Source organism: Cibotium barometz, chromosome 5 (assembly GCF_041138505.1).
Source record: "Cibotium barometz isolate CiBa-2024 chromosome 5, ASM4113850v1, whole genome shotgun sequence".
Taxonomy (NCBI): Eukaryota; Viridiplantae; Streptophyta; class Polypodiopsida; order Cyatheales; family Cibotiaceae; genus Cibotium; species Cibotium barometz.
This window is the reverse complement of record NC_141050.1, coordinates 33,683,164-33,695,768: the sequence shown is the minus strand read 5'-3', so window position 1 is coordinate 33,695,768 and position 12,605 is coordinate 33,683,164. Positions and strand designations below refer to the sequence as shown.

Below are 12,605 nucleotides of genomic sequence, written 5' to 3'. Positions count from 1 at the left end.
GTAGATGACATGCTCATTACAGGTACAAGCAAAGCACAAATTTCAGATTTCAAAGCTGATTTGAAAGCTGAATTTGATATGTCAGATTTGGGCCCTTTACACTACTATCTCGGCATACAGTTTATGCATACAGATGATGGCATTGTTATGCAGCAAACTAAGTACATAAAAAGTTTGCTAAAAAAGTTTCACATGGATGAATGTAAGCCCATTTCTACTCCGGTAGAACCAGGTGTACGGCTTACTATACATGATATTGGAGAGCCTTTTGAGGCCGGCATTTACAGCCAGGCAGTGGGATGCCTCATTTACTTGTGTAACACGAGGCCAGACATATCTTTTGGAGTGTCTTTGTTGAGCAAATTCATGCACAGCCCAGGCACAAGCATTGGCAAGCAGCCAAACGCATTTTTCGATATCTTAAGGGTACCCTGGATCTTGGTTTGTTCTATCCCGGGGGGCAGCTTGCAGCTTTATGCATACAGTGATTCAGATTGGGCTGGTGATTATGATACCAGGCAATCCACCAGTGGGAATTGTTTTTTCTTAGCAGCTCATGCATATCTTGGTTGAGTAAAAAGCAACCCACTGTTGCTACATCTACTTGTGAGGCTGAGTACAGGGCAGTCTTTACAGCTACAGTAGATTGTGTATGGTTGAGGAGACTATTGGCTGATCTTCGTGAGTGTCAGCAGACACCCACCACCATTCTCACTGATAGCCAGAGTGCTATGGCCGTGGCACGAAATCCAGTATTTCATGCACGTACCAAGCACATAGAGATTCATTATCACTATGTCAGAGAGAGGCTACATGCAGGGGAGATCAGTTTATCTTATTGCCCTACACAGGATAATGTTGCAGATTCTATTCACAAAGGCTTTACCTCGAGAAAAGTTTGAAGCTTTCCGCAAAGCTTTGGGCTTACTCTCATACAGAGAGTGATCTGCTACCTTGTACAAGTTCACACTTCCACTACAGGGGGGATTTGTAGGCATATGCTCACTTATGGTAGTGCTATGTGTGAACAGGGCTTAACCAAGGGCACTTTTTCCGATGTGGTTTTTCCCCTTGGACATCAAGTGTGAAAGGACACTCTAACATATAATATTTTGTACTTCTATATTACATGGATGTGGCACACATGCAAGCGTTGACTTGCATTTTGTGGATACCACACTTTTGGCTCTCTCTCTCTCTCTCTCATTTCTGTGTGTGAGCTTCTCTACCTTGCACCTAACCCTAATGTGCAGGTTTGTGTGTGTGAGTGAGTGAGTCCAACACCCAACAGTACAATGGCTGGTACAAGTATAGTGGCTGGTACAGCAGGTACAGTGGCTGGTACAGCCGGTATGGTGGTTGGTACCGCAAGTACAAGTACAAATGCTGGTAGAGTAGGTACAATGACTAGTACAGCAAGTACAGTGGATGGTACAGCCAGTACGGTGGCTGGTACAGCAGGTACAGTGGCTGGTACAGCAGGTACAACAAGTACAAATGCTGGTGCAACAAGTACAATGGCTAGAAATCATAATAAATGATTAAATACCCTTGCCTTGAGTATTTCTTCGTGATGGAAGCCTCCAAAACGGTCCCCAACAGCCGGTATTCTTCATGGGCAGCCTTCAAGTGAGAGAGAAAGAGAGTAGCCATCATTAGGGCAGCTTGTAACGGTGGTAGAGGCTAGTGTGCAGTAAGAGAGCCTCCATTAATGAAGAGAGAGGGATCCAATTTATAGATTTGGGCCTCCCATGAGCTAAAATGGCAAGAGAAGGCTACGATGACAAGTGGAGAGCCACACAATAGCTGAAGTGACGAGTGTGAGGCCACTTGTCTCACTTTGATCCGCTTTCTAACAAATGTCAGGCCACTTGTCTCACTTTGGTCCACTTTCTTGCCACATGTCCCAATCTAAGAGATGGGTCCTTCCATAATCTTTACCTCTAAAAATATCCCAACTGGTAGACATTCTGTCATAGGCACTTTGCCAACTCTTGGTGTCTGCTCAATTCCAGATGTAATGACGCGAACAGAATTTCCATCGGAGTCGGGCCAAAAATAGCAACTCTCCTAAATTTTAGGAGTGTGGTCCTTTGTATTCTAGGATAATCCCCCATTCCCAAAGCTTGTACTTTCCAAATATTTAAACATCCTGGAGTCCACCAGACCCCTTTCAGACTGGGAAATGTCGAGGTTGGTGACATCCTCCCCAGCTTCTTAAAAGTTGTCCGCAACTTTAAGCTTTAAGCCATATATTCAAGATATAATCATGTTCCATCGAGTCGGCGAGACAAGACAATCTCAAAGATCCAATATAACTGAAGAATCCATGTCCTAGAGAAATGGGCGAGACTAAATAAGTCTCCATAATACCAATATCAAAATCATGTCCTAAGATAAATGGGCGAGACAAAAAACAGTCCCATAAGTCCAGATATCATAATCATGTCCCAAGTAAATGGGCGAGACAAATCAGTCCCATAAGTCCAGATATCATAATCCATGTCCCAAGTAAATGGGCGAGACAAAAAACAGTCCCATAAGTCCAGATATCATAATCATGTCCCAAGTAAATGGGCGAGACAAATCAGTCCCATAAGTCCAGATATCATAATCCATGTCCCAAGTAAATGGGCGAGACAAAACAGTCCCATAAGTCCAGATATCATAATCCATGTCCCAAGTAAATGGGCGAGACAAAACAGTCCCATAAGTCCAGATATCATAATCCATGTCCCAAGATAAATGGGCGAGACAAATCAGTCCCATAAGTCCAGATATCATAATCCATGTCCCAAGTAAATGGGCGAGACAAAACAGTCCCATAAGTCCAGATATCGTAATCCATGTTCCAAGATAAATAGGCGAGACAAAATAAGTCTCCTGCCAACAAGACATCGGTCCACATGACCGTTGGCATAGACATAAGTCCCGTCATGTCCACTTTACCACTTGCACTCCATGTTGGTACTCTGACCACACACCTTGGATGAGAGGTGGGCTCAAGTAACAAGATAAAACAATCACTCGCAGGCATAGATAACCTGGTGTTCCATAAGCATTTCTGCTACACATAGTTTATAGACATTTCGGCCACCAATAGTTTGTAGGCATTTCGGCCACCAACTCACACTACCCTCTCAAGTGCCCATGTTCCCTTCCATCTGCTCTCTATTGTTCCACCCATACATGGTAGAAACAATCTTCAAGAGAGCACGTAGGACAAGAGAACACTACACAGGGTATGTTGTGCTTGTCACTACCCTTTGAAGTGCCCATGTTCCCTTCCATCTGCTCTCTATTGTTCCACTCTCACATGGTAGAAACAATCTTCAAGAGAGCACGTAGGACAAGAGAACACTACACAGGGTATGTGAACCATGAGTTTCATAAGTCCAATGCATCCCAAATAAAGGGAGCCATAAAGAATAATCCATCCTAGTAAAAGGGAGTCATAAACATAATCCATAAACCCGAGGATGGATCCAAATCCCTAGAAAAGAAGTCCAGGAATCCATAGACATGTATACCATAATCCTTGTATACCATAACTCTTATCACATACTCCGTGCTAACCACACACCTTGGAGTAGAGGTGGACTTTATCCATAAAAGCATCATATCCATGAGATATCCAAAGATTTCTTCTCTATAAACTCGAGCAGATTCGTCCATAGAAATTGCTTGTGAAGCCCAATATCTATATAAATCTCGTCCAAGAAAGAAATCTCCATGGATATAATCCATCCCAATAAAGGGAGCCATGAAAAGAATTCATCCCATTAAAGGGAGCCATAAACAATGTTTCCCTGAAACCATCTCAAGGCAAACAACAACACCTTTCTCCTTGCATGGCTATACAAGGGTTAGTGAACATCAAAAACACTTCATAGCAAAAGCACTAACTTTGCAAACTCAAAGTATACTTAGCTTTTCTTTGCCAGGTTGGTCATGAAGCCAAAAGAAATTTCTCATCACCATATCCTTAAGATATCCTGAGATATATCTCCATATAGCTTGCCTGTAAGCTTGATAATATAATCCACAATATCCATATGGAAAGAGTGCTAAACGTGTGCACATAAAGCCAACTCCATACTTCTAAGATAAATTTTGTGAATTCATAAATCCTTAGACCAAGCTGTCTATTGCTCATGCTCTTGCTTCATAGGCTCTGAAGTGGCTGGCCATGCTTAATAGCAATGATGGTAAGTGTGGTCCCCACTTGAGATCTTTTCTCTTCCTTATTGATAGAAAGAAGCCTCTGCTTCCAAGAAAGCCTATGCTCTGATACCAATGAAACTCGCGGCGGGTGCCCAGGGGACTAGGGCCTTTGACACGCTTGTTGATACCATCAATGCATGTTAAACACTTAAACATGGCCACAGCATGGCCACAGCCTTAACACATATCCATCATCACTTTGCATAAAACATAAAGCTGGACAAAACATCCACAAATGCTGAAAATGGAGCTTGCACGTGTGACACCGCATAGAGGCCGGAATGGGCCGACCCCCCCCTTGGAGTATTTTATTACCCAAGGAGAATAATATCATGTACAAGCTTTGAGGGCCTTACTCTCCCCACGGGAGATGCCGGATTATCCCTATACAAATGCCATAACACAGCCCAACACAAGGCTACCAAGCCGGAACATAGGCTGTAGAAATGCCGAGCCAACAATATAATCCATATACCTCCGTGTGGGTACTGATTCTTCCCTAAAAACCATGGGTCTTCATGCAATAGAGCTGGTACAGCAAGTACAACTCTCCATTCAGCCGATACAGCAGGTACAATGGTTGGTACAATAGGTACAGTCGCTGGTACAGCCGGTACGGTGGCTAGTACAGTAGGTACAGCAAGTACAAATGTTGGTACAAAAGGTACAATGACTAGTACAGCAAGTGCAGTGGATGGTACAGCTGGTACGGTGGCTGGTACAGCAGGTACAGTGGCTGGTACAGCCAGTACGATGGCTGGTACAGTAGGTACAACAAGTACAAATGCTGGTGCAACAAGTACAATGGCTAGAAATCATAATAAATGATTAAATACCCTTGCCTTGAGTATTTCTTTGCGATGGAAGCCTCCAAAACAGTCCCCAACAGCCGGTATTCTTCATGGGCAGCCTTCAAGTGTGAGAGAAAGAGAGTAGCCATCATTAGGGCAGCCTGTAACGGTGGTAGAGGCTAGTGTGCAGCAAGAGAGCCTCCATTAATGAAGAGAGAGGGCTCCAATTTATAGATTTGGGCCTCCCATGAGCTAAAATGGCAAGAGAAGGCTACGATGACAAGTGGAGAGCCACACAATAGCTGAAGTGACGAGTGTGAGGCCACTTGTCTCACTTTGATCCGCTTTCTAACAAATGTCAGGCCACTTGTCTCACTTTGGTCCACTTTCTTGCCACATGTCCCAATCTAAGAGATGGGTCCTTCCATAATCTTTACCTCTAAAAATATCCCAACTGGTAGACATTCTGTCATAGGCACTTTGCCAACTCTTGGTGTCTGCTCAATTCCAGATGTAATGACGCGAACAGAATTTCCATCGGAGTCGGGCCAAAAATAGCAACTCTCCTAAATTTTAGGAGTGTGGTCCTTTGTATTCTAGGATAATCCCCCATTCCCAAAGCTTGTACTTTCCAAATATTTAAACATCCTGGAGTCCACCAGACCCCTTTCAGACTGGGAAATGTCCAGGCTGGTGACAGCTACTGTAGAGGGTGATGCTTTGTTGGCTTTCTCAGCCTGCCACTTAGTGCAATCCTTCTTTTACTTGGTGGTAAAAGAAACAACGGTTCTTTGCATGGTATCACTTTTGCTCAACTGGTTGGAGATAACCCCCGGTAATTCCCTCCTTGGTCCTCTCCTCAGGCATCTTTTTAGGCTTGGCCTGTGTGTTTTTCTTTCTAGCTTGAGTTGCTCTGATACTTATTGTCCTTACTGTCTTTATTGTTCTAAGTATCCTTACGTGGCTGGAATGAAGAGTGTTGCTGCTGCTACTAGAGTTTGGGACTTAATTGGACGTGCTTGGGCTTGCCTTTGTTTAGCATCATTTCTTGGTTTTGAGCCAGAGTCAAAACCCGGTCATAAGATAGACACTCGAAGTTCCGTATAGGAAACCTAATGTTTGTATCCAACGCCTTGAGAAAGTGTTTCAACTTCTCGTCTTCCAACTTACCTAATTGTTCTGCCATGGTAATGACCCTGTTTGAATAGGTCAGCACGCGAGACTCATTCTAGTAGAGAGTGTAAAACTCATCCTCCAAATTGGTCAAATATTGGGGTGGAAGGAACCTAGCTTTTAGGTCAACCAAAAAAGTGTCTCATATGTAATGAGTCATATTGCATGTGGTTAAATTTGTATAGAGACTTGACCAATGCTGTCACCAAGTAACGACTTCCCGCGTGAGGTGTGGAGCGGACTTTGTTTTGAGAATCTGCAATTTTAGGCAACAGAAAATATGCAACAAATTGATTTATAAATTGCATGACTGCAGAATGATCACACTTGCCATTATACTTACTGAAGTTTAGTTGAGCTCGTATGATAGTGGTTGATGGAGCAGTTGAGGAACTAGGACCAGGTGCCAACTTTGGAAGGGTTGCCATAAGACAGGCCTTTAGGGTTGCAAGCAACGGTCGATGCTGGCTTCCCGATTGAGCTTATGTTGATACTCCAACGCCGCGCGTTCTGCCTGACGTTGGTCTTCAAACTCCGTGCATTTGGCTTCCTCTATCTGTTGTTCCTCAGCAAGTTCTAGTCTTCTTTGTTGCTCCATGAGAAGAAGCATGTGTTAAAAATTTTGGGGACCTGCTTTGTAGGCTACTCTTTCTTTTCTTTTGTTTGCTGTAGTTGTAGCCTGAGTAGCCTGTTCTGCTCCATTAGCTCTTGAAAGAATATGTTTGCGCTTTGCGGAAGCGTTTCTTCTTTTCTTGTGTCTTCGTGGACACTTTCTTCTGCAATCATGTCTTCTTTGAAGCTTCTTTCTTCTTCTCCTGACATGGTGAATGGTTGGGTGGTTTTTCCTGACCTCAGTTTTACCATTCACAGACTTGCTTTCACTTTCAGCAGTTAAGCTGGGTCACCAACCAGAAGCTTTGATACCAATGTTACATTTTACTGGTATGATCGTGTAACACATCAAGACCTTGTTTATACCTTTATGTTCGTGAGCATAGAACAATCCACTTTTGTCTTTATTCACAAGAGATAGAGCTGAAGAGAGAGAATGCAGAGACGACCGGACGGCCGGATTGGGTCCCAAGCTACCCGCTGAAGGCTGAATGCTGAAGCAAACTTTGGGCTGCCTTGGGACTGAAGGATTAAGGTGCTTGGGCTGAGAATGATGCATGCGAAAGACAAAAGTAGGACAGCTATTCCTGCACTTTTCTACTGCTGAATAGAATGAAGAATGAGATGATTTAGACAAGGAATGCGGGCCTGCTTATATATGAAGCCAGGCTGCTGGTCGGTGCAAATAGCCTGCTGTCGGCCAGTAGGGAAACCCACGACTGATGAAAAGCAAATGCTATACTTCATGTCATCGCTCTTTTTTGCAACAAAGGTTCCTTAAAAGGTACTATTTGCATGTAGGTATAGCATTGATGATGAGCCAGTGTGTCACACTGCACCTCAGTGCATGGGTGCATGTCACAAGTAACGAGTTTGTGCACGACTTTATGGCCACTCCTCTTGTAGGAGCGGACATAATCTTGGGGATGTAGCAGTTGCACAAGATCCATCCGGTGGTTGATTGGAAATCTCATACATTCCTCATTCGAGGATTGTCTCAAAGGCCTTGGTCACAATCAAATGTGAGCCAGATGCTAGGTTTTCCAGATTTTCATGTGAGTTCCATCTCTAGGCGAAGCGGGGAATCTGGAAAGACACAATGTGCACCAGTATATATTGAAACCAGAGGAATCATTGTGTTGTGGTTTCATATGTCATATTGTGTCATCTTTTGTATCACCTATCCTCTCCCCAGGAAGAAAGATGATTTGTCATGGTTGTGTGTGGACTATTGTGCGCTCGATAAGGTGACAGTTAAGAGCAAGTTTCCCATGCCAAGCATAGTCTATATTCTGGAGTGGCTGAATGGCGTTTGGTTCTTAAAATTGACCTGAAAAATGGGTATCATCAGGTATGGAGGGGGGGGTATTCCCAAGATGGCTTTCCGCATTGAATGGGCTTACTACGAGTTTGTGGTTATACCCTTGAGTTGACCAACACCCTAGCCACATTAACCGAATGATGATGCGGGTATTTAAGCTCTTAATAGGTAATGTGTCTTCATATTTTTGGATGTCATATTGGGGTTTTCAACTACTATAGACCAACACGAGCTTGGTGTAGAGCAAGTTTTGAAGTTGTAGGAAAACAGTGAGCTCTATGTCAACGATAAGAAATCATAATTCTTTCTAACCAAGGTTCACTACCTTGGTTTCATCATCAGCCAGAAGGGTATGAAGTTGGACCTGGCAAAGGTCATTGAAATACCTGGCTGGGAGGTCCTAGTGACAGCCTTTGTACGTTCTTTCGTTGGTATTGGCCAAGCAAACTAGACGCAGATCCATCAATTTTTCGGAAAAAATGTATTGTGCATCTAGGCATAGTGGTACAATAGAGGAAATAAAAAAATCCCCACATTCCGAAATCATCACTAGCACCACCTTTAAAAACTTCAACTACTGTGGCACAAACAAATTTTTCAACCCCCATTCGCTAGGTGAGTGTTCCTCTAGGCACTGAATTCGTAGTATGGTAATAACTCAAGAGGCTTAGAAAGTTTGACCTTGGCAAGCACACGAGTGCCAAAGTGAATAGCATGTTGCGTTGGGATAATGATGGAACTTTCAGCCATTTATATGGTAGTGATGTGTGGACGTAGGCTATAATAATGGGTCGAGTAATTTCATTTACGTCTTGCTTCACGTTGCACAATCTAGAATTCTGGTTTTAGTTTCACCTGCATGATTAATGATATAGAAAATAGAGGCATGCTCTAGAGGTTCTGATGCCATTGTTTAGCCTAACAAGGGTGTATTATGTTATCAGATTGGAATGGAATGATTCCTGAAGGTACAAGTCCACTTGACGTTGCAGACTTACTGAAGCAGTACCTACACATGCTTCCAGAGCCACTGCTTACTTTTTCTGTGTATAGCGAGATCAAAGAGGCCAGAGGCAATGCCCAGCAACTGTCGGACTTAGTAAGGACTATCCCGTATGCACACTACTCTACTCTAGAGTGTGTGACATCCCTTCTCCTACGGGTCAGTCAAAAGTCTGCATTGAATAAGGTATTGCAAGTGTTCCCTCTATAATTTGCTGTTCTATTTTTTGCTGCTTAAACACATGTTTGAATCTTCAGGAACTTGTGATGACAGATGGATGCCCATAGCCTTGCATTCGAACTTGCCCCTTACCTCTTGTGGAAGCAAAATATTGGATCCCATGTTGACCATCAGTTATCCTCTGCGAATAGCAGGTCACCTAATGGTCTCCGTGTACAAGACTGTGACATTCGAGGTAAATATTTGAGATCTTAGCTTTTTGCTGTGGAAAGTTGAGCTTTTGTTGCGATGCATTCAATGATTCGCTGATATTGTTTGTGTCCGCTTTAGATGTGGACAGTGTAATACCTTTGGATGATGAGCCTACGATGGCCGACTTTGCAATCATAGAGTCAGTGCAATGTCTCATTGAGCAGCAGAAAGTTATCTTTGCTGATCCCATGGAGGCTATATGGCACGAGTTGGGGGAGTAGGAAGGCCTCACATTAGGCTCCAGTTTGGTGTTTGTGAGCTTGTAATTTTACTGCTCAGCTTTTGTTGAGCTCATCTCTATTAGATTCTCTTAGCTTCCCTTTCTAGGAAATTGGATTGCGTTTAAAGGTGCACATTGGATATGGAGAGGTCTCACTTGTGTTTCTGAGAGGAAGCTTGTTCTTTTTGTAATCCCTTGCATTTTTGTTCATCTGTTTGCGCTCATTTATGTTGATGGAATGCTGCTGCTTCCAAAGTGTACAGCACTTCTTGGATAGGACTTGCAGCATGCGCTTCCTGGTGGTGAAGGTGGCAATAGTTTTCTTATCCGGATGAGGTGCTTGATATAGGGTTTAATTGTACATCAGGCTACTCTGCTTACAATGATAAATTTCAAGATAGTTTGGCACAATTGTTGTACTCATCTGGTGGGTCCTATTGAACCTTTGCATTGGAGTCCTGAAAACAGATTGAGATCCCTTTATTGAGATTTTTGGAAGGTGCTTATGATGAAAACTTAGTGAGTTTGACGGTCCTTTCTTGGTATTGTAGTGTATCAAAGATGCCTGTCTTTACAATGTCCTGAAAACAGATTGAGATCCCCTTATTGAGATTTCTTGAAGTGCTTACGATGACTGTCCTTTCTTGGTATGTGTCCTAGCATTTTCTTGAGCAAGCATTCACTACACAGATTACTTGAATAGTGATTGAGCTTGGGGCTAGCCAAGGCAGAATGAAATAAAAGTGTAGCCCCTTTAAGACATACATTGCTTCAATATGCTTAGCATTAGCCATGTTTTGATGATTTGTCATTTCATCTTTCATTCCTTCGGTATTACATATTCTTTAAGTAAATAGCATTGTGTGTGTCGGAGGTGGTGGACATCTTCAAACACCATGTAGAAAAGGTTCCTTCAAAACTTTTTGCGAAAGAAAACATTTCTTTAAACCATAGCTTTGCTGCTACCTGTGCTCACATGCTTGAACGGATGCCTTTTGTAGTAGAAGGGTGTTGCCATGGCTTTCTTGAAGGAGGGCTGTGAATGTTCACAGGCACTGGATAGGCAAGCGCTATAAAATCTTGCTTTTTATTTGGTTTGTGTCTCTAGTATAGACTTATATTCTCATAGATTGCCCCAAATAATATATATAGTAGCAGAGGAAACTAGCCTTGGGACATCTCTGACAACTCAAAGACGAAGGATGTAGTTTTCCATCACCTAAAAGGTGTGACAGAGTGAAGAATGGAAGCCTTGGATTTAGAGGCCACCATATCAAGCCTCTTTGGCAGATGCAAGGCAGATCTCAATGTCCTTCCATAGAGGCACAGCAGGCAAAGTGATAGTGAGAGAAGGGTCAACTAGTTATTAGCAAATGTATTATATTTGTGTGTGTGTGTGTGTGTGTGTGTGTGTGTTTCTTTATATGACTTGCAACAGGATAATGTGCCCCATGTTGGCAACCATAGGGTAAACGAATTCCAAAATATTGGTCAAGATCTGGTAAAGCACTTTATTGTGGCTATTGCTTTAAAAAAAAGAAGGTATGTTCTCGTCATAACTTGCCAATGATTACAAAGGTCTAGAAGCCCATTACAAAGTGTCACCCCATGGCCTAAAAACTTAAGAGTATATCTTATTATTCAAAACACCTCACAAAGAGCTTGAACAATATTTCTTGCCAGACTTGCTATCCTCTCCACTACAAAGCTTGACACCTCCTTGGAAGAAGCATTGGCATAACCTTCAACATTGACTAATTTGGCCTTCAACGTTAGTCAATGTTGAAGGTTATGCCAATGATTTGGCTGCTTCCTTCAACATTGACTAACGTTGAAGGCCAAATTAATCAATGTTGAAGGTTATGCCAATGATTTGGCTGCTTCAGCTCGCTTAGGCCAAATTAGTCAATGTTAAAGGTTATGCTAGTAATTTGGTAGCAACACAGCTAAAGCTACTTCCAAGTACATTTATTCTAATAATGTTGAGGTGTCAGGGTTTGTGTAAGCTATGTCAAAGTATCTAACACCAGAAGAAGAAGAAGAATACAATGTGCTCATGTAAACCCTAGGATCCCATCGGTTTATTGGGTTTGGAAAAGTTCTGACTTCCAGGAACGGGAATCTTATGATATGTTGGGAATCACTCATCAAGGTCACCCACAACTTAAGTGCATATTGATGCTTGAGAGCTGGCTCGGATGGCCTTTGCGCAAAGATTATGTTGTACCCAACTTTCATGAGGTACAGGATGCCTATTAGGTTGCATAGAAACGCAAGGCACTTAGTTGAAAGAATCCTCTTCCTATTCATCATTCTCATCCGATTCTTAATTAAGATTGTTTAATGTTTACCAAGCAAAGCCCGAATGATCCGTTGATTCTTCAAGATACTTCTGCATCTGGTCCCTCATCCATTAGTCTCTTCATAGACTAATATCTTTCATGTTACTGGATCAAACTATTTTCTATCCTATTTGTATGCCAGGAATCAGGCTTGAACTGGTGACACGAGGATTTTCAATCCTTTGCTCTACCGACTAAGCTATCCCGGCCAACGTCTCTACGGAGATGCCTCAAATTCAAATGAGACCGATATCCTATTGCTTAGTGGTTGGCCACCAATCAATTTGGTCTCCAATTTCATCCAAGAAGGGACATGATGACATCAAAACTCTAATTGATCTATAAATATCACCCACGGTTGAACTTATTAGTAAAAAATTATTTAGCCATTTCTCACGAGTTGCCTTTATAACTATAGCCTCTTAATTTTGCATTCTGTTCTTAGAAGCTCAATAAACAATACATGGCCATCTCCTCTAACTTCTCC

The 12,605-nt window shown here is 42.6% G+C and overlaps 1 protein-coding gene and 1 non-coding gene across 3 annotated transcripts in view; one reads left to right on the top strand and one right to left on the bottom strand.

Moving 5' to 3' along the window:
• Positions 1 to 10,426, top strand: part of LOC147638386 (putative Rho GTPase-activating protein At5g61530) — a 92,392-nt gene extending 81,966 nt beyond the window's left edge. For both annotated transcript variants that reach the window (XM_086798315.1, XM_086798314.1), the window contains exons 8-10: positions 9,066 to 9,310; positions 9,398 to 9,539; positions 9,635 to 10,426. In XM_086798315.1, coding sequence (XP_086654441.1) covers positions 9,066 to 9,310; positions 9,398 to 9,539; positions 9,635 to 9,777 — 530 coding nt within the window. In that variant the 3' untranslated portion in view covers positions 9,778 to 10,426. The remainder of the gene's footprint in view (positions 1 to 9,065; positions 9,311 to 9,397; positions 9,540 to 9,634) is intronic.
• Positions 10,427 to 12,254: 1,828 nt separating this feature from the next.
• TRNAF-GAA (transfer RNA phenylalanine (anticodon GAA)) lies at positions 12,255 to 12,327 on the bottom strand. Its single transcript has one exon. It is a non-coding gene; the product is annotated as a tRNA-Phe (tRNA).
• Positions 12,328 to 12,605: the final 278 nt, after the last annotated feature.